General features: G+C 32.0%; 1 protein-coding gene and 1 long non-coding RNA gene across 3 annotated transcripts; one reads left to right on the top strand and one right to left on the bottom strand.

The window, feature by feature from the left end:
- The first annotated feature begins 13,078 nt into the window (after positions 1–13,078).
- LOC134691000 (uncharacterized) lies at positions 13,079–20,512 on the top strand. 2 transcript variants are annotated; one of them, XR_010102075.1, is made up of 4 exons: positions 13,079–13,491; positions 16,513–16,637; positions 18,973–19,098; positions 19,846–20,512. It is a non-coding gene; the product is annotated as an uncharacterized LOC134691000 (long non-coding RNA). The 2 variants fall into 2 exon arrangements; XR_010102074.1 differs by lacking the exon at positions 16,513–16,637 and having other exon boundaries at positions 13,097–13,491.
- LOC134690999 (uncharacterized) lies at positions 16,632–20,822 on the bottom strand. Its single transcript, XM_063551185.1, has 3 exons — positions 20,514–20,822; positions 19,778–20,051; positions 16,632–18,856 (listed from the first exon to the last, which is right to left on the bottom strand). Exons 1-3 carry the CDS (start codon positions 20,578–20,580, stop codon positions 17,602–17,604), a joined length of 1,596 nt encoding a protein of 531 aa, XP_063407255.1. The 5' UTR covers positions 20,581–20,822; the 3' UTR covers positions 16,632–17,601.
- Between the last annotated feature and the right edge of the window lie 2,630 nt (positions 20,823–23,452).

Here is a 23,452-nt window from a genome sequence, read left to right as displayed (position 1 = left end):
TCATGGTCACCGATTTGACTCAAATTCTCATATTTGATTTATAACAATGTAAAACATTTATTCAAACTACCAAAATTCCAAAAAGAAACAGTTTATAGCGCATGGGGTTGATAATATGTAGGTTCGTTTCGTGTGAAGTTTAGTACAGACGCCATCTAATTAACTATCGATTTGACCTCAGATGACCATATAAGCGATGTAAACACCAATAAAGATATAAATAGATTAAACCAACACGTGCAATTGGATTTTTATAGGCCTGTTTGATTTTATTTTATACATTCAACATATATGTTTCACATTGTTTTCAACCCTATAAGAATGATTTCGTATGGATCGAATAAGTGATCAAATGGTTAACCGTAGTTTCACTTTCATTGTTGACATTCTTTTTCTTTAAAAATAACCAGTACACGTACAATGCATGCGTTGTCAATCTCTAGCTAGGGGTTAATCTGAAGTTCACATGAATACGGATTTAATGAGGTCGACTGATTCACTAACAAGTAAATTAGCAAATATCAATGTTTCTTTGCTTAATTTGACCAAATTATTTTGGCTGCTAAAAGCGAATAATTATTTCACTATTTCACTTTTATTATTAATTTAACCAAAAAAATCTTACTTTAGATTTTAAATTTTCTCGTAGCTAGTATAGCTCTTCAACGGTTTCGATACTTTTACATTCCCGGATTTCAAATGTTCGGCTTTGAGCGTTCCTGAGGAAGGTAAATCCAGAATAGCATTTCGGACGCATTGCAATTATTAAAGGTGTTGTTTTTTTTTAATTTTTCATGGTTGGTCAAATATTCATGGAAAAACTATAAGTTAAAGGTCAATCATCCATTAAAATATTCACTTCACTTTTTCGAAGTTCATAAGAACATGAAGAAGGGCATCAAAAAATACGATAAAATGTGTCTCCGATTTTGATCTACATTCAGAAGTTGCTTTTCTTTATAGATGATTACTAGTTAGAAAGAAGTCATTTAATTCAGAGTTCAAAGTGGTCAAATTAAGTAACTTTTTCGACCATCCCGAGTTGGGTGATTATAATGGGATACTTATATTTTAGTCATAAGTTATATGTTATATATTCCAATTGTTGTAACCACAGTACCTTACGTTTTTCTTTAAATGTGACATCAACAAACTAAACAAACCGAATGTTAACTTAACATATGCTACAATTTTAGGCCGTAAATTTGGATCAACTATTGAACAACTGAGATCAGAAGTTGTGGTACGGTTCATGATACTTAGTATTCAATATACGATATAGCGTTTCTTGACCTTGCTTCGTCTTCTCGTCATCTTTGTTTTTACGTGGCGTTGTCAGTTTAACTCAACGTTTGTATTGTATATGTCCCTACTATTTTTCAGGCTCTCTTTTTGTGGAAAGTGACATGAAAACCTATGGATTTGAGATTTTCACATTTTGCAAACATCGATGGTGTTAACTTTTTTCATTACAATCTTTTTTTATATTTGAGATTAACTTTAGTTTATTTTACTACAAGAGTTCCATCGGTCCTTGTTTCATAACTAACACACAAAAACATTATCTTAAAGAAGAGAAGTTACATATTATTATCTTTATGTGATTCCATCAGATGAAAAACGACTTTAGATACATTAAACTAATTGGTCAAGGTATTGCAGACCACAAATAAAACAAACCATCGACCAAAATATTTTGTCTTTACATATTCTTAAAATGTTTTGTTTCTTATAGGATAGTAAAGGGTACATAATTATATATAAGTAAAACATTCAAACCTGTGAAAGAAGTTACACTTGTTTCTGTTTTCTTATCTTCATCGGAATTTGATTTCCTGGAAGGATCAAATGTTTATTTTTGCTTATTTAATTTTAACATTATAATCTAATAAAAACATACGTTTGGAAACATACATTTCTTTTATAAACTAGTATACAATCAATTATGCTAAACAATCAGTTACCGAAAGGTAAATAGTATGAAAGATTCTAATAAAACACAGTCACATCATGAACATCCTAGTTGAAGTTTACGCATGTCAGATTTTAGTGCATGTTGAAAACTCTCAAAACTTTTATTCATTTCGGTTCTGTAATCTTTCCCGGACTTTTTCATCTCATCTCGGTTCTCTTTATTTTTATTTAAACTGTACCGGTTTTTCGCTTTATGGCAACCTTTTTCTATCTCTGCATTAATCTGCTACTTAATGTTACATTTTCAATTTAAACAACCCTTGAAGGGATTACCGATATCCAACACTGATCCAAACATTTACAAAACAACGCATTCGCTAGGAAGTATGATTCGACTCTTTTATAGAAAAGTTTGAACTCCTACTTTAGCAGATAATAATAATAAGTTTATCACTTTTTCATACTTAACTTTACCCGTTTTTTTGTGGTGTTAGTGTTGCTTAGTGTTTTTAGTTTTCTATGTTGTGTCGTTTGTACTATTATAGATGTTTGTCTTTTTTCTTTCTTTGGCCATTGTGTCGATCTATGAGTTTGAATGACTTTGGGTGTCTTTCGCCCCCTTTAAACTATAAATACAAACATTTGATCCGAGAACATTTGAAGGTTACCAACTCGCATGTTGATATTTTACATGTTTTAAGTTTAAATGCACTTTACTTCTGGAAACAAGACCTTTTTTTACTCATTAGCATATATAAAAGAACCCGGGTAAATCAATGTTCATGTTGCAGTTAAAACAAGGGAAATCATGAGCTACATCCGGTTAATGATAAGTCACTTGCTTTGTAAAATAATGCAATAGAGAATAAAAAAAGACATCTATCCCTGACAATAAATCAGTTTATGTACAGCAAGAAACACAAACAACAAAGAAGACTGCTTTAATTGCTGTCCTTTTTCATAATGTAATAATGCATTCGTCAGCACGAAGCAAAAGTTCGTACCTCACTGCTATTTCAGGACGCACCCTTGCACCGGTTTGAGCAGAATTTATTGCAAACTGACAATTACACAAAAAATAGGAACTAAAGAAATAAGCCATGGAGAAATAATGATAAAATAACTCTGGCACAGAAAATCAAACAGTTAGCGTCATAAATAAGCTCGACAATCACACAGAAGAGTGCAAAACGATACAAACATTTACTAGACAATAACGGGGCACAACTGTATAAAAAGGCAACAGTAGTATATCGCTGTTCAATAGTCATAAATCGATTAAGCGAAAATAAATCCAGTGTACAAACTAAAACCGAGTGAATACATCGAATATTAGAGAATAGAAATTGAACAACAGAAATACTGAGGTGCGACAAAAACATTTATAGAAACGAACTATTTGATAACGACTAAAATAAGGTGATTTAAACGGTTTTATGGCTCACCAAACATCTCGTGTAGTTGGCAATGCAAAATATGTCGCTTAAATGAAAACATTACCTTACATGGATACAGTATAAGTAAACAGAAGAACAATCAGGACAGAGAAATGCATTAATACATAATATAACAGTACATTATTAAATAATACGATTAAAACAGCCCTAATACGGATAAATCGGCATGTGCAATACTGATAACATTCCACTGTCGATATAAATCAAGAGCTCATATTGCTTTTCGAACAGGGCCAATACAGATAAAAGCTGTATTGGCCCATGGGCTAATACAGGACGTTTACTTCCGGTTTCAATTTTCCAACGCCATTACTTAACTATGGGGGTACATTTGTGTAATCATAAAATAAAAAGGTTAAATGATGTACAATGTTTTTTAACGTCTTGCAGTCTTGAAACGGAAATAATTCACAGCCTTTTCGAGTATGACTTTCTATTATTGACACTGTTGCATATCTGTTAAGGTAAACAATCATCACATTCAAAACGCAGACGATCCAAGACAGAGTAAGAATAGTTAAACTGTCTGATTTATTCTTCCCAGTTACTTTATATTTGCTACATAAAATGAATTGTTATAGCATTTTATTAAGTACTTGGACGAGGAATCAGAAATTTCATCTGACAATGTTGACAAGAAATCCATGCATGATGATGGACGTAAAAGCGAAAAGCAGTGACGAGTTCAGATATGAAATGATTTCTGTATCCTCTTTACGGTAGGTCCTATATTTATTCTTATTGAAAAAATATGAATCTTACAAATTTGATAGTTCATACAAATTTGTCTTTTGAAATATTGACCGCTGATCACATTATGACACATATCAATGACATACATGTAACTCTGTAAGCTGGATTCAAAGCAAGTCAGTAACGGTGTAATTCATAAACATGTTTATGCATAATTTTGAGGATAAATAAGTGGATATTATCATAGAACCGTAGGAATTATGCATGTACTAATACGTGTTAGCTCTCTTTTTTATGTAACATCTTATCCGAAACAAATTGGCGGAAATATGCCCGGGAGGGTAAAAAAGGAATATATAAAATGGCAAATACCATGGTACATGTATTTGCGGCATATAAAAACATGGTGAAAATTTGGTTTGAAATGAGGAAAACATGTTTTTATATGCGAAAAATACACTGGCTACCAATGGTTGAACCAATCAAATTCTGGCATTCTTATATTAGGTGTAATTATGCATGTAATTCAGGATTCATTGCCAGTATTGGAAATACGGACTGTTTTCACATCATTGCCAGCCCGTATTGGAAATATTGGCCCTATATTCACATTTGATGTATGTAATACAGCATTCAGAACAAGTCTGTATTGAAAACGTTGGATTATTTAATAAAAGTGTTATGCACTGGCTGTTTCTGTATTGGCACTGGTATAGATTCTCGGTCAGCTGTATTGGCCCTCGACCCTACGGGTCTCGAGGCCAATACAGCAAACCTTGAATCTATATCGGGGCCAATACAGAAACAGCCAGTTAATAACACTATAGTACAACATGTAGACAACATAATAACAACGGACAACTCCCAAGAATTTATGATCGTACACCACAAACGTAACAGAAATAACGCGTCATAGAAACGATTAAAGCCACGAAAAGATGACGTATTTTTTTTCACAGGTTATTGTCTTAATATAGAATAAATTAGTGTTATAACAGAAACTTACAAGAATATAGAATTATAATTTAGTTTGTAATGGTGTTAATTAGACCAAAACAAGGTACGAAGTCGTCAAAACCAGCTATGGTATTCTATTCCTGAGGTAAAAAAGCCTTAGTATTTCTAATAATTTTGTTACCATTAAATTTAATAATTATGAAATATCAATAAAAACTCAAGTCACCACAGAAATCTGGAAGATTTCATAATTTGTTGAATATATATATATAGGACTAAGAGGTGTGATGTGAACATTGATGTGCCATGGTCCGGTCTCTGTAAAGTGATGGTCTTTATGTCGCGTATTTGCAGCTGTGCAATTGTTACGAGAAGTAGATTTTCATTGTTGGTAGATATATTTGTATTCTTTATTGCCTATGTATGTCCTCATGATTTATTTGTTCATTACAATGTTATCCTTACGTTCTGCCTTTAATGTTCCTTGTTACCGTAGTATTATAAGAAACAGAGTATTTCTGAGAGAATGTGTGTATTAGATGAATGTCATTCTTCAGCGTAAGAAATTTCGAGAACAAAAATTTGCCACGTAAGATTAACTCATTACCAATTAACGTGAGGGTACCCGAATTGCACCAATTTTTACAGTTTTCACCTTTTTTGTTTTATGATATAGACAAAATTTTGTATTCTGCCTTTATTTTGTAAAGGTATCGTTTTTTTACTATATAGTTACGCCAAGTTAATTTTCAATCCATCTCAAATCATAAAAAAACATAGACACTCTGTAATAAGGAATACCCAAATTGCATCCATCTATAAATTCACATCCTTAGACATCGTATAACAGATCTTAAACTTTGTTTCTCCAAATATTTAGAATACTTTGACATAAGTACATGATTGCTTTTCATTTTTTTCAGAAATGGATGACTAAACATATTTCATTTTGTTATTCTTTATTTGGCTTTAAGCGTTCCAGATGAAGGTAAATCCAGAAAAGCGCTTCGGACGCAAACAAATATTAAACGTGTTGTGTTCAAATTTTTAAAAGATGACGTTTTGTGAACGTCTGCGACGTTTTCGTAGATTTTACTGTTCTAGTAAATGCTTTATTGAATGATGTATGATGTGAACGTTTGGTTTTATACTTAAATAGTAAAAAACAAACTTGTAAGATTTTCGCATCTATTTTTGTTGTGCAATACTCGATGAAATTTGGGTACTGTGAAATTAGAGATAATGTTTGATAGAATTAAGAGTTCACAAATCCCTTATTAAGTTAAAAAAAACTAAAATTAATTTTTACAAACTAATTGACTGCTTCATCGACATGAAAAGCATTGAAAATATAGTTTATAATATCTATCTTATTGTTGCAAAGTATTTTGGAAATGAAACGGTTCTTATCCATAATAAGGTGCCATAGATATGTCTTTTCTTCAATTTGTCCAGGATAGCTCCAACTAACATACAGATTTAACAAGATAATGATGACTTGGTTTGCATCATAGCTGTAAACTATCTTAATAATATATATTCTTAAATCGTATAGTATTTATTTACCTCTCATTTGCAATCGTTTGACATTTCATGACGGTTGCTTTGTTTTCTTGTGTCAAACAAACATAGTCTGGAATTATAAACATAATACAAATATTAGTAGTTGAAATTAAATCTAGTATTGCTCCATAAAACATTTATATTTGCAGAAAAAAAACAGCCTCGTTCGCATTGATCAGTAATATTACTAATAGTTTTCAATACGTTAATGTAAAGTATCCACTATGTTGCATTTGTAACATTTTTTATTTGTAGATTATTTAAAAAAAAGAAGAATCGAAAGATATCAGAGGAAAATTCGTACTCCTTAGTCATAAACAAACTTACAAAGCAAAGAGAAAAAAGGACTAAAAAAAGGCTCAAAAGCATGAATTCTATTTTTTAGAAAGCACATTATGGAATAAATATAAGGCACCTTAATGTCTTAGTGACCCATACTTACTGATTTAATTTTTTCTAAAATTATATTTATTGACGAACGCTACTTGAATCGGTGAAATCATTTGTTTATAGATATCCTTTTACAGATTCAGAAAATCAAAGGTACATTTCACCTGATGATTTGAAAATAAACCGACAACGTTATATGTAAAAAACCCGAAAAAAACCAAATTCAAAGATTGTTTACTAATTGATTTGTGTTTAACGACACTTTTAAACACTATTGAGATATTTCATAACGGTCACTTTATACTGGTGGAAGAAGCCGGAGACACTGGAGAAAATCACCAGTCAATGGTAGAAAAATCTGAAAGACCTAATCAATGAAGATTGGAGTCGCGTTCACACGCACGAGTTGGGTTCCAAAATCTAAGTATTGACTGGCAAGTAATACATGTAATAGAAAAATTACAGTAGTTGAACTACTTAGACCGCACACCCACCGTGTTCCCTCCAAACAGAGACAATACATAGTATACAAAACAAATCATAGATAACTAAAGACTGGGTAACAAGACCCAAACCTATATCTCAGCTTATTATCTTCTAGTATATCACAAAAAAACTGAACTCAGAGGAAAACTCCAAACGGAAAGTTCCTAATCAAATGGCAAAATAAAAAAAAAAAACACATCAAACGAAAATATTGATCAATGAATAATTCAAATTGTAAGAATGGGGAGAATTGATTATTAAGGTAGTTCAGGGGTATAGAAAAAAATCGACAGAATTTTCTTATACTTTGTGAAATTTATCTTTGAAGTATTGTAAATGAAAAAATGCAAAAAAAAATGGGGGTCACCGGCCATCTAAGAGATATTTTGACCTCTGAAAATGAGTGCAAATAGGTTATAGGGAATTATAGGCTAAATGGACACAAATACACTTTGATTGAATTTTCAAAGCAAAATAAACGACAGAGGTGGCTCATTTTTTGATACTGTAAAGCTTGATGTCTCTTTTTTACAAAATTGAAATAAAATTTGGGGGTCACCGTCCATCCAAGAGATTTTTTGACCTCTTAAAATGAGTGCAAATAGGCTAAATATAAGAAAAACAGACCTAAAATCGCTTTGATTGAATTTTCAGAGCGAAATAAACGACAGAAGTGGCTCATTTTTTCATACTGTATAGCTTGATGTTTCTTATTTACAAAATTGAAATAAAATTTGGGGGTCACCGGCCATCCAAGAGATTTTTTGACCTCTGAAAATGAGTGCAAATAGGCTAAATATAGGAAAAACAGACCTAAAATCTCTTTGATTGAATTTTCAGAGCAAAATAAATGACAGAAGTGGCTCATTTTTTCCTATCTATAGCTTGATGTCTCTATTTTATAAAATTGAAATAAAATTTGGGGGTCACCGGCCATCCAAGAGATTTTTTGACCTCTGAAAATGAGTGCAAATAGGCTAAATATAGGAAAAACAGACATAAAATCTCTTTGATTGAATTTTCAGAGCAAAATAAATGACAGAAGTGGCTCATTTTTTCATACTGTATAGCTTGATGTCTTTTTTTTACAAAATTGAAATAAAATTTTGGGGTCACCGGCCATCCAAGAGATTTTTTGACCTCTGAAAATGAGTGCAAATAGGCTAAATATAGGAAAAACAGACCTAAAATCTCTTTGATTGAATTTTCAGAGCAAAATAAATGACAGAAGTGGCTCATTTTTTCCTACCTATAGCTTGATGTCTCTATTTTATAAAATTGAAATAAAATTTGGGGGTCACCGGCCATCCAAGAGATTTTTTTACCTCTGAAAAGGAGTGCAAATAGGCTAAATATAGGAAAAACAGACCTAAAATCTCTTTGATTGAATTTTCAGAGCAAAATAAATGACAGAAGTGGCTCATTTTTTCCTACCTATAGCTTGATGTCTCTATTTTATAAAATTGAAATAAAATTTGGGGGTCACCGGCCATCCAAGAGATTTTTTTACCTCTGAAAATGAGTGCAAATAGGCTAAATATAGGAAAAACAGACATAAAATCTCTTTGATTGAATTTTCAGAGCAAAATAAATGACAGAACTTGCTTATAATTTCATACTGTAGAGCTTGATGTCTCTATTTTATAAAATTGAAATAAAATTTGCGGGTCATAGGCCATCCAAGAGATTTTTTTTAGCAAAATAAATGACAGAAGTTGTTCATTGTTCAAAGAGGGGGTTGACCTATGCGGTTGTATAAAGCTGCCTCATGCGGAGCATCTGGTTATTATTGTGCTTTTAAAAACCATATTTGTGACAACATATGAAAAGTGTGAGCTGACAGTCAGCATAGTTTTTATCCATTAGTCTCATTCTGACTTTCTATCTAAAAGGTTTTTATGTGTCAATATTTGTGTTTCAATACAAAAGGAAGATGTGGTATGATAATGGATTGTTAATGAGGCAACTCTCCGCAATAGACCACATGACACAGAAGTTAACAGCTACAGGTCAAAAGCCGTTATCGCATAGTGAGATGTAAAAGGCCCTTCAATGACTAATGAAAAACAATTCAAATGAGAAAACTGAAGGCATATTAATGTACAAAATGATGAACTAAAAAATATGTGTGACACAACAAAAGACAATCACTGTCTGAATTACAGGTTCATGACTTGGGACAGGCACATACATAATGTTGTGAAGTTACCATTTGAAGGTGACAACCCTTCCCCTTAACCTGGGACAGTGGTGTAACTTGGTACAACTGTTACTGTTATTTATTATAGGGGTTTTATCAATATGTATATTATTCATTTTTAAACTCTAAATCTACATGTAGCAAAAAGTAGATTATCACAGATAAATTTGCAGAATGAGTTGTATGAATAGTCTTGATCCTTGTCTTACAAACTTTGTGGAGCAAGAAAAATGTGATGAGGTTTGTATGTACATAAAGTCTGTCATAAAATTCAAGATTTCAGTATATTCGCATTTTACAATATTTTTTGTAACTGCTGTATTCCACATGTTATTTTTCTTTTCTACTGTAGTTTAGTAAGTGGTTCATATACGCGTATGCCTCTTGAGACTTAAATAACTTGCAATAGAAATCAGCTCCCCAAAAAAGCAAATTTTAATAATTTCAGCTATAGTATGGATTTTTAACATGTTTAAATGTAATGTATGTGCTAGGGACCTAAATTGACCCTGAATTATTTCAAGTGTTTTTGGCCTAAGACTTTTTAATACATAACGTACTATTAAATTATTACATGTACATTGTAATATACTATGCTATTTGTAATTTCCATTTTATTTAAAGTACAATGTTCATTTTAAACATATAGGAGGATTCAGAGGCAGCCCTGGGAAAAATTTGGTTAATAATATAGGGAATCACTGGAGCGGGACCTGAGCCGGGTCCCCTTTTAGACAGTCAGTGAGCCCCCACTTTCTGGATCCGCCACTAGGATTTTTTATACAACAAAAACATTCATGAGGTTTTAAATTGCAGGAAAATATCACCTCTTCATACAAGCCCCCCCCCCCCCCCCCCCCCCCCTTTTTTTCATTCAAAAACCTACAAAACATGCTAAAAGGCACATACTTATACATTTTCCGATTTGTATAATTTGACTTTTGAATAATTATTAAACAATCTACATATCTGATACATGTACATCAAATTAGTCTTTAAAAACATTTTGTCTATAATATATATATCTTATAATTGCCATGAAACTTGGTCCGTAGGCTTTTGATTTAGTAATCTCTGGTCACACAAAGTTGGTTAAGATCAGTTAGTTTCTACTATCCTATTAGATACATTTTAGGAACATCCTTTGATTTTATCTTTATTTACAAAAAAAAGACTCTTAAGTGTGAACATTACCATGCATTCCACATGAAAATCAATTATATAATCATTTTTATAAATTTGATTACAAAAATGTACATACATGTATCTTGAAATATTTTTTTCATACACCTTTAATAAATATGCCTTAAAGAGGAAGTATTTAAAGAGTTGAAATTATACTGTAACTTTTGGTCATGAATGGACAAGCTAAAAAACGTTAAAAAATGTCTTAAGCCATCAAGAGAATATGACACCCACTTAGCGCAGGTGTAATTTTTTAAAGGTTTGCATTTAATGTCTATAATATATTAAATAAATGCACTTCGAAATAACTGTGTAGAGACCTAACAAACTTTTAAACTTAGAAAAATATCACTTTATGACAAGACCACTTTTCCTGTTTAGGTAGTAAAAGTTTTGTTTTTCTCTCATGAAGATTCTGTAGGATCAAATATATTATCATGATTATTATATTGGGGGTAAGGGAAAGTTTTAAAGAATAGAGAATAATGCATGTACATGTAATGTTCACAATACATTTGTAAATAAAGAAAATAGACATACATGTAACAATGAAGAAAAATCGGGTTGTTAAATTATAAGAAGTATAGAAAAATGGGGAAAAAATAAATAGAGATAAATGGTATGAAGAATAAGATAGGAATGAAATGAAGGACCCTCAATCCAGACCATCGGTATACGTAAGAAAGGTAGTTTTGTGAAATGATTCATTTTTTAAAATAATTTATACGGTTTAGATCTTGCTAACTTGTTTAACCTCGCCATATTATTTATGTATGTGTCTGTCCTAAGTCAGGAGCCTGTAATTCAGTGGTTGTCATTTGTTTATGTGTTACATATTTGTTTTTCATTAATTTTTCTATATAAAAAATAAGGCCTTTTGTTTTCTTGTTTGAATTGTTGTATATGTATACGTACATCATGTACATTGTCAAATCTGGGCCTTTCATTGCTGACTAGTATATATGCGGTATGGGCTTTGCTCTTTGTTAAAGGCTGTATGGTGACCTATAGCTGTTTATGTATGTGCTGTTTTGGTCTCTTTTGGATACATTGAAGTTGTCTCATTGGCAATTATATTACATCTTTTTTTATATAGATTGGTTTTGTTCTCACATGTCTAAATTTTAAGTGTGCATGCTTAACCCAAAATGTTATTACTGGAATCCGGGCAAAATCAACTGCATTCACAATCGAATACACCTTATCGCTATTTGTCCGCCATTACAAGATATCACACAGTTCTTGTAAAATTTTGACGTCATAAAACATTTTTGTAAAATAAAATATCTGACGTCACAATGGGAAAGTGATTGTTGTATGCGTCAAAAGGTCAAGCAGCCGGGTCGGCCGACCGACTAGGCTAATAGCGATAAGGTGTATACTCCAGGTTTACAACAAGAAAATTCTGTTTGCATATGCATGTAATTACATGTGATCACATGTATATAAACCTTTACTTTCATGAATCTTGACCTTTTCTCCCAGAAACCTAAATGGTCTGAACCCTATGCAGATGACATATTTCTTAGGTCCACAAATTTCAAATCTATTACATGATAAAAGTATCATGAGCTATGCCTTTGGTTACATTTATAATTAATTTTCAGCCTGAAAAGGGGGGGGCATTGTTTTGTTATTCGACACGGATATTGTTTTGAAATAATTTACGCTTACATGTTATTTTTCAGTGGTCGTGAATCGCTCTTGAACATGTATATTCAATTCATTAGTACTTACTTGTCAGTTTAAATTTCCCCTTTTCCATGATTTGTTTACATCATCTTTCGCATGTTTGTCGGACCTTTTCTAGTGTAAGACAAGAGTGAAACTGCTTCATAAGCTACCAAAATGAAGATCGTTAACTTTAATTTCGATCTGCATTACAGTATTCATGAAAAGCAGTTCACGTGTTCGATAAATGTGAATAATTCTCTTTTCATTCTTCTACTTCGTCAAAAACACGCTGTTTATTTTTAGAACGGAAGTCCTATTTCAGGGTTACACTAATGTCCTGACAATGTCCTGACAATGACCTGACAATGTCCTGACAGAAATGAAAATGCTTAATACTTTTTTATTATTGGAAGGATTTACTTGAAATTTGGAATTAAGCAAGATGACACCTTATATTTAATAAATAAAATTTAAAAAAAATAAAAAAATATTTTTAAGAGTTAGAAAACTTGACCTGACCAACTTGACTTTGAAACTATAAAAAAAAAGTCGCCGTCAGCTAAAATTCGTAGCGGTTATCGGTAAAAATAATCTAAACTATCAACCGCGTTCTCTCGAGATATAGTTTTTCTCAATCCATTCATAAATCGCAAAAAGAAAAACCACTACTGACCTACCTTTTAAGTGATCGCACTGTAATAATCCTGACCTTCACATTTCCAAGAATGTTTTCCATTGTAATTACGCCATCTTTGTTTCTATGAGGATCCTTTATTTACACAAGCAGATGATAAGAATTCGTCACTTCCGGAGGCGGAACCTAATATATTTCAGTCATTGATGTGCTAAACTTTCGCGCGTTTTTTCTTGTAAACAATAACAAATGAAATGTAATCGACAAGACAACTTCAAATGTGAACCGAAATTCAACAGAATGACGTTTAACACGGAGTATCAATGAAAAAATGTACGGTAAGTAAAATTATGACTTTTGTAGAAATAAAAAAAAATTAAAACCATGAATATCATCACGAGTATTAAAACGATGCAATGTTTTTTTTACCCAAAGGCTTATAACGTATAACTGTTCAAGTTCTGTAACTGTTGTGTGGTACGTGAAGAATCCTGTTTAGGTTTTTAAACAGGGTTTAATAAGGTGAACATTTATTAACATATGATTTCCTCTGTGTGTCTGTGTGATTTTTATACAGTTGATAATGGTGTGTAAAATCTTGAGAAAAAAATCATCTTATAAAAACATGAAAAACAAACTTTGCTTAATTCTTGACCTATTTCAATGGGGTTTTATGCTTGATTTCTTTGAAATAATGACTGAGTCCAATTAAAATATTGATTCTGGCTAGTATTTGGTTTGAGTGATAGTTAAACATTTTCCATTCATGCAAAAGAAGCCAAACTTAATTGGGGGAGTGAGAAATGCTAAAAAAAGCACCATCTGATGATTATAAGACTACCGTAGTGTTCTGTTGGTTGAATTGATTGACATGTAAAATAGAGACAACAGAAATTTGTTAATCAATGATGAAGTGACTGGTCATTGGAAATAGAATGTAGGTTTCAGTTTCACCAAAAACGCCAAACGTTTATAAATGGACTGTCAGGCAGACATGTATGTCTAACTACATGTAGGTTCATCTTACCTTGAATATCTATCATTTACAAGGGTGTGAATGGGGGTTTACAAAACGGGCAAAATTTATTAGAAATAAAGAACAATGACCCCAATAATAAAGAATATTGAATAGAGAATATAGAGGTGCTTACATTTATAGAATAGAGAATATTGGTAAAAAACTATTTAAAAAAGAGAAAATCACCTTCATACATGTACAATATTGTTATAAAAAAATCTTCAATGTAGGCTGTGTTGATGTGCGTACTTCATTTGCTTTGTATATATATTATTAAATATAACTTTATTAAAAAAATTAAAAAAAATTATCAATACAATGGACAACACTGAATGATAATTTATTATTTTCAGTGGAATTGGACTACATCGAAAGCCAAACAAATTCTTGTACACAACTGAATGCCCACATAGAGATCCTTATTCACAATGTCATTGTTCAATTTATATGATTTCTGTTATATTATTGAAGATTCAATGTCAGTGGCGGATCCATGTACCCCTATTATAGATCACTATGCAGTATGGGTTTGCTCATTGTTGAAGGCTTTTATGTGAACCAATAGTTTCTTTATATCTGTGTCATTTGGTCTGCTGGATAATAGGCTGTTTCATTGAGCTCATGTTTTCTCTGTTTCTATGTACAAAATATTGAGAATGGAAATGGGGAATATAAACTATATGTCAGAGAAACAAAAACCCATCCATTGAAAGAGCAGAAAACAGACGATGACCACCAATGGGTCTAAACGTATGGGGAAAATCCTTCGCCTGGAGGTGGTCTTATCTTGCCCCTTAATACAATTGTGTACTAGTGCAGTGAAAATGGAGGTCACACAAAATTCAAAATCATATAAATGAACTTAAAATAGTAAATTCAAAAATCTTACAAGACTAACAACGGCCACAGACCCCTGACTTGGGACAGGGGTTAAATATGTTTTGTGAGATCTCAATACTACCCAGACATTTATTTAGGTATCGCAAAAATATTAATCACATGCAGGTCTAAAATCGCAACACAAAATGCACTTTTCTGAATTTGCAGTCTGTGAAAGGCAAGGCTCCGTGTTAAAGGCTGTTCATTGGCCTATAAACTTAAAAGGTTCAGTTTTATTGATTGTTATTTGGATGGAGAGCTGTCTCATTGGCACTAACACCACATCTTCCTATATCTATGGCAGTATACTGTTTTCAAATGTTTATTTGGGTTTTGGGCTCCATTTTAATTCGGTCCATATTGAGGACCAAAATTAAATTTAAATAAATCTTACATTGATTTCTTATTAAATTGAAATCTTCAGGTTATTTGATATTCTTAATCTATGTACTTTGGACCATAAACATAATAAATCAGGCTGTTATTTTTCTCATGTGATTCCATTGACTGAGCTGTATCCAGGGTTTAACTCATTTTTGAAGGCTGTATGGTGACCTACAGTTGTTGATTCTGAGTCATTTGTCTTTCGTGGAGAATTGTCTCATTTGCTATCTTTGTGATTCTTATAATTTTGCGTTAAAAAGTTCAATTAAAAATTTTGGAGCTTCTCCATTAATACCACGTCACATGTCGAAACCTATACTGTCTCAATATTTTATCACAATCTAAATTCAGAGCTTGAATATGGAAGTTGTATCAAGCCGCCTCTGTATTTTATTTGTCTTTCAATGTTGATGACAAATGTATCCATATAAAATGAAAATTAAGTCTCTTATAAATAATGCACTGATCATAATTGAAGGAACAACATGTGTGTTGCTGTTCTTTATCTTAATTTCAAATTTTTCACATTCCTGTCACATTCATTTGTATGTTCTTATTCAACTATATACATCTTTATACATGTTTCAATGGCTGTTTTTCAAGGCAGGTTTGATGAAATGATAATTGAGATGAGTATTTTAATAATAATTATGATTTAATATTAAAATATACATGCATGATTATAGTAACAACAATTTATGATTCAAAACTTAACCAACATGATAATAATAACAATTAACATTCAATTTATCACTTTTCATATCATTAATATAAAAATAATCTTAATAAGAATTTTAAGAAATAAATATCTTCAACTGAAGTCAATTATGTACAACCAGTATAAATATATCACAGATATTTGACATGTTACATAACTTTATGTTCATATCACAGATAGCAGTTATGTCAATTGTTTATATCACAAATAGCAGTAGTAATGGTTAATGCTAATATATCACAGATATTTGAAGTATACATATATATAAGTATCACAGATGGTGGAAATTTTTCACAGTTTATCAGGTGTTGATTAATTATGTATCTTTTAATTCTTTACATGTTATATTGATGTATGCAGATGGGAAAGAAAATCACTCAAATTAATGTCCAGAAATTGTCATCAATGAATCAGTAACTGAAGATTAAACAAAGGTGTGTTGAGAAAGTCCTCTAGAGCTGTAAAGAAACTGAGACGGTATCCATGTAAGCTGTTTCAGATCTGAAACTGCCATTAAAGCAGATACATGTACATGTACTTAAAGACAAATAATGAGAAATATTTGGCATGAGTAGTAACCACATATGTGTCATTAATGGAAAATAATGTTTCACACATAAAAAGAATTGAATCTTAATTAGACTATCAGGAAGACCCAAAAAAATATTTTGGGTGTATAAATACATGAATACTGCAGAAGCTCAGCCAAATGAGACATAAAAAAACTCAAAACCCAAAATATGATATAAAAATTCAGAAGAAGGAAATAACATTTAAATTTAAAGATCCTAATTTCAAATTTTATCTTTTTGCTTATCTAGAATGAAATATGTATTTCATTACCAGTCAGATAGGAATTATGTTCATGTTAAAAAAAAAATTTACTTAATTTTTGGAGGTAAAATTATTTCTGTTAATAGACAGTCAGATTATTATTTCATTTGTATAAAGAAACAAGTCTTCGTTTCTTTCCTGAAATGTAATACTTTATTTGCTTAAAATATCAATGAATTTATCAAAAACTGCTTGTTTACAAGTCTCCAGTAGGCAGTTTTATAGGCCATGCACAGATATGCAGTATATGTTTCAGTTCCTGAAATGATAGGATGAACTGTTTTAAAAAATATTAGCAATCGAAATAACAATTTTATGTTTTGACCACCCAAAATTTAGGATTTATGGGTTTATATAAAAAATCTTTTTCATCAAAATTTTCAAAATAATTAGTAAAGAAAGTTGAAATAATATTTAAATCTGACATACAATGTATAAAATGGTAAATAAGCATAACTTGAATAGTATTGCCCCTTACTTACATCAAAATGTTTTATTGCATACAAAAAGGGAAATATTACATGTACTTCAAAATGTTTAAAAGGGAAATATTTTTAATTTAACTAACTTTAAGGTATGTACATGTAGCTATTTTAATGGCATTAAAGAAAGACATCACTGTTCCATATCTTCAATTGGCGAAATCAGTGGTTCACTGAGGTTTCGGTGGTTAAGAATGGAAAAGCACCGAAGACAGACATTCCTCGCAAGAGCAGGTTTTGTGCAACACCTGTTGTGTACCCACTGATCGCAAGCATCACACTGAAACCAGGATATATACTTGTCCTTTTGAATGGATTTGGGTGGTTCAATGCTACCACAGGTATTGCACAAAATCTCATCAGCATCATTGGTGGTATCAGGGACACTGTCCTCAAAGTCAACGTCATTTTCATTGTTCCCCTCCTCCTCCCCCTCAGAAAACATGTAAGGAATAGTCCTTTGACTGTCATCACTGTCATCGTCTGTCATGTCAATCACCACTGGATTGACGTCTTCATCCCTGATACCATCAAGTTTCCTGAGCTTTTCCTCAAACTCCCTTACCACACGAGTCTCAAATTTAGCCCAGCGCTCCGCATCGACATGGGACTTGGCCTCCAAAAAAAGCTGAGTAATACCTTTTTTATTGCAACTAGAATTATTTCTAGCTACATAGCCTTTTAAGTAAGACCAAACCAGTTCGATGGGATTGAGCTCACAATGATAAGGAGGTGTGCGTAAAATCTCATGGCCATTAGCTGATGCAAGGTCATCTATTATATACCTAGGTTGAGGCTTTTTTTGCTTCACCAAATCAAGCAGCTCGGTCTTTTTCATTTTCTTATCATACTGAACATTGCTCTTCTCCAGCCATGCCGAGATCTCTGACTTGTTGCTGTTTGTGTTTGGTACCCGTGAGTCAGGATCTAAGTGACTGTGATACGGAGCATTGTCCATTACAATTACAGACCGAGGAGGCAGTTTAGGGAGAAGTGTATCTCTGAACCACTCTGTAAAGTGCTCCTTATTCATCTCGTCATGATAATCAGAGCTGTTGGTTTTCGACTCAAATATAAGACCACATCCGGGGATTAGGCCTTGTTGAGAAGAGCCAACATCTAAGATTATCAATCTAGTACCTTTGCCAGAAGGTACTTTCCGATGGGTACCTTTACAGTGTGGCTCAAAGACAGACATGGACGTGCTGGGAACATCCAGCCAGTCACCCTTTACTACATGATTGGTGTTCAACCAAGTCTCATCCAGATATACAATATGACGCCCTTGCTGCCTAAACTTATGTATCTTACGAAGGTATGTCATTCTCATGAGAACGATGTCCTCTCTCTCCGACACAAATCTTCTGCTTGTCGCATTCTTGTAGAACCTGAAAAAAAAAATCATACATGTATATATTTATATATTGTGTATTTTAATAATAGATAATGCATTTGTTGGTATATTTTCTAAATATTAGTAAAGAATGTATTGTATTATTTTCAGGCTGTTATTATCAATCATTAAGTTACTGCCTCCTAAGCAATACCTTCAGTATGTGGAAAGTGGAATCTAGATGACTGTGATGTATTCTGGTAGCTTGGTGAATTATTTGCAGAATTCATGAGTCTTGTAAGTATGATCAGCAATGGGGAACTTAAATGGAAATCTGTAAACTCTTGTGCCACATTGTTAAGTTTAAATATTTTCAAATGTATTCTTTGTTTTCATGGACCTGCAGTACAAGTATCATACTGATTATATGCATTGAAATTAAAAATAATACTTGTTCACCTGTCCCATGTTTTTGACAAGAAAGATTAAATACCCAATAAATACACCTTCAGCATATTTTATATCTGTTCCATTACAAATTATAAAAAAAAAACTGAAAATATAGGAAACATTTCATACCCGTAGCTAGGGAGGTCAGAGGGTTTCTTTTGAAAACAAATAATGACTGTTTAAGTCAACATTCTGTTCCAATTGTGAATGTTAAATTCGAGTTTTTGAGGCCAAATAAGCCCCCTTTGCAAATTCCTGGCTACGGGCCTGTATTTCCGAGTTTCCTATAACTTCTATTATCACTGAACTAGTATACATTTTTATTAAGGGGCTAGGTGAAGCAGTCCTCTGGGTGAAGGATTTTCTCACTGTATTGAAGACCCATTGGTGGCTTTTGGCTGTTTTCTGTTCTTTGGTCTGACAGGTTTTCTTTTTGACACGTTCCCTATTTACATTCTCTATTTTATTAAATTTTTGGGTTAGAGATTGGATGACCGGTAAAGTCAAAATATTGGGAAATAATTACCGAAACCCCAGTAAATGCACTGTTCTCGACACTGTAGATATGGAAATGTCAATGTCTTTCTTTTTCAGAGCTTCCTGCAGCTTTGGCATGGTCACCGACTGCGATTTCTTGTGCAGATCATAGATGGTCCTCCTCACCACACCTTTGTCGAAATCATCCACCTTCTGAGTCTTGGTGACAGTTTTCTGGACATAATCCTTGTGAATTGACCTGACCACATCCTGCACCGGATCATTTCCATTGATGTACCCTCTCAGGGTGGACTGTTTAATGCCTGTAATTTTAATTGAGAATGATTTATACAAATTTTAACAATTTTGTTTTATCAATGCAATACATGAATTGTTATTATATATGTAAATTATGTTTTACAAAACATCAATATTGAAGACTTTCAACATATATTTCATCAATTTTTGTTTTTGCTGAATTTTGATGATGGAACATAAAAATGTAATATCTTGTCTAGACTTAAGGCCAAAAAAAATTACTAGTTGTGTTTTCTATTACATCTTTGAAGTTTTTAGTTGGTTTTATTTTAGAATGACTTTATTGTTAAAATTATACCCCATGTAATTAAAAACTGAAATCCTTCAATTTCTTCTTTTGAAAGAAATCATTTGAAAGAAATAGAATACACATGTAGATGCTAGTATACACAATTGATTTTAAGTGTGCTTATGAAATGTCCAATTGTTTTTTTTTTCGAATCAAATTAAAAATTGGTTAACTTTACCTGTTGCTTTCATCAGTCTTCTCATTGGGTTTTGAAGCCCCCATGGGCGCTTCATACCCTTTTCCATCAGAAAAAAGTTGTACAGTTTTCTCAACAAGTCCTTTGTCTGAAAAGTACATAAAAAAATTAGGAAAATTATAATTATGTATCATAGAATGTTACATTTCAGTTTTTTTTTTAAACAAGTGTGGTAAAATTTTATAATGTTTCAAGGAATGTTAAATTTTATTTATTTTTAATAAAAAAAAAGTGCTTGTTAAACATGCTAAGTCAAAGTGACAGCTTTAACAGTGATCAAGGGGACATAATCCAAACTAAAATAAGATTCAAATTTATTTGTGAAGATAGTAAAATTTCATTGAGCATATAGGCGGATCCGGGGCCCCCTCCTCCCCCTTTTGTAGGAAAAATTTGGTTGATTATATAGGGAATCATTGAAACATGACTGGAGTGGGCCCCCTCATATGTCACTCATTTATTGTAAGAATAAGAGACTATATTTTGAGGTAATCTTCTATGTTTTGTTATTTTATTGGTGTTTGATTTCCACTACATATAGGCAAGGATTTGTATAGTACAAATCCTCGATATAGGCAATATAGTTATATTTAAACCCCCCCAAAAAAAAACCAACAACTTCAGAATCTATAGCACCTAGCTTCATCGATGCAGTATCACTATAGTTATATTTTTTCCTTCTACATATATGTTATTATGTTAACAAGTGTGGCAAAACTCAAAATTTGCAAAGTTTTTGTTCATAAAATGTAGATATTCATTTAAATTCATAGTAAATTGTAAAAAAAATTGTTTTTATTATTATTGTTATAAGAATTTTTAATTTGATTGCTTAAATGCAGTTTTAATTCTTTCTGAAATAACCCGTTATAATAATTTAGGTTACATGTTTTACCGTTTTAACCAAGGTGTTTTTGCATTTGATAATAATTTTATTTTTGATGCAACACATTTTCTGATCGGCTGAGGTTATTTTGTTATCAACCTGTAGACATAAATAAGTCATTTGACCGTGACAAAATCAATGTTTTTTAATGTTTTTTAAGGTTTAAAATGGAATTAAGAATTAAATTATATTGATTGATTGATTGTTCGTTGCTTTTCGACGCATTAGCACAAAAAGGCTATATCGCAGTGAGCAATATTTTTTCTGCCTATTCAAATTACATAAAAAATGTGGTGCACACTATTAAATAACCTGCTACGTGCGTTATTCAGTGTGCACATATTTTTTTATGTTATTTCTTCATAGACAGAAAAACTATTACAGTCATTCCTTAAATGTTTTAGTTTTGTCAGCATTGTCTGCACCATAAAACTTAAAAGGCAGGTTGGGATTGAATTTGAGGGTTATTGTCCTAACTTTTATGGAATTAAGGGTCACAAACAGTTTGTACAGCAAGGTTCCTGAACTTATCAGGAAGGTTGGGATTGAATATTTTTTTAGTCATCGGAGAGGAGGGGGCTATGTTTTTTTTTCCATTTATAAAGTTAACAAAAGGACCAGCAATAATATTTTTTTATACTTTGTATAAATTGCTTAATTCTTGACCTATTTCAATGGGGTTTTATTCTTGATTTCTTTGAAATAATGAATCTAACTGTGTATAATGTTTTTGGAATTTGGTCCCCATTTTGGTCCATAATTAAACTTTGTTTGATTTCATCAAAAATTTAATTAATGAGGTTCTTTGATATGCCGAATTTAACCATGTATTTAGATTTTAAATTTGGGTCCTGTTATGAAATTGGTCTACATTAAGGTCCAAAGGGTCCATAATTAAACTTCTGTTTGATTTTAACAAAAAATAAGTTCTTGGTGTTCATTAATATGGGGAATCTAAACATGTATTTAGATTTTGGGCCCTGTTACTAAATTGGTCCACATTGAGATAAAAAAAAGGTCCAAAATCAATCTTTTTGTTATATTGAATTATTCAGCTATGTTATATATGTCGAATCTCAGTGTTTAGATTTAAAAGTTTTGGTCATGTTTTTAAATTGGTCTACATTAAGGTAAAAAAGGGTCTTATTTTTTACTTTTTTTCGATTCCATCACAAATTGAATTCTTGGAACTCTTTTATAATCTGATTGTTTAGAGCATGTTTTTTAATTTTTGTCGAGCCTGCAACTTTTGTTGCAGAAAGCTCAACATAGGGATAGTGATCCGGCGGGGGCGGTGTAAGCTCACTTCTTAAAAGGTTGATATTTTAGAAGGTAGAAGACCTGGATGCTTCATACTTTGTATATAGATGCTTTATGTTACGAACTTTCCGTCAGTCAACTGTCCAATGTTCTTGACCTCATTTTCATGGTTTAGTGACTTGAAAAAAAAGTTCAAATTTTTATTTGTAATGTTAAATTCTCTCTTATTATAAGTAATTGAATAACTATATTTGGTATGTGCGTACCTTGCAAGGTCCTCATGCCTGTCAGACCATTTTCACTTGACCTTGACCTCATTTCATGGATCAGTGAACAAGGTTAAGTTTTCGTGATCAAGTCCATATCTCAGATACTATAAGCAATAGGTCTTGTATATTCGATGTATGGAAGGACTGTAAGGTGTACATGTCCAACTTGCAGGTGACATCTGACCTTGACCTCATTTTCATGGTTCAGTGGTCATAGTTAAGTTTTTGTGTTTTGGTCTGTTTTTCTTATACTATATGCAATAGGTCAACTATATTTGGTGTATGGAAATATTTTATGATCTATATGTCGGTTACAAAGGTTTTATTTGACCATGACCTTATTTTCACGGTCCATTGCGAAGTTATAAGTGTTTGTGTTTTGGTCTGTTTTTCTTAATTTATAAGCAATAAGTCAACTATATGTGTTGTATTGAAGCATTGTTAGCTGTACATGTCTGCCTGGCATGGTTCATCTGACCTTGACCTCATTTTCATGGTTCTTTGAT

The sequence above is a fragment of the Mytilus trossulus genome, chromosome 11 (assembly GCF_036588685.1).
Source record: "Mytilus trossulus isolate FHL-02 chromosome 11, PNRI_Mtr1.1.1.hap1, whole genome shotgun sequence".
NCBI lineage: Eukaryota > Metazoa > Mollusca > Bivalvia > Mytilida > Mytilidae > Mytilus > Mytilus trossulus.
Note: the sequence above shows the minus strand (reverse complement) of the source record. Positions and strands in the feature narration are given on the sequence as shown.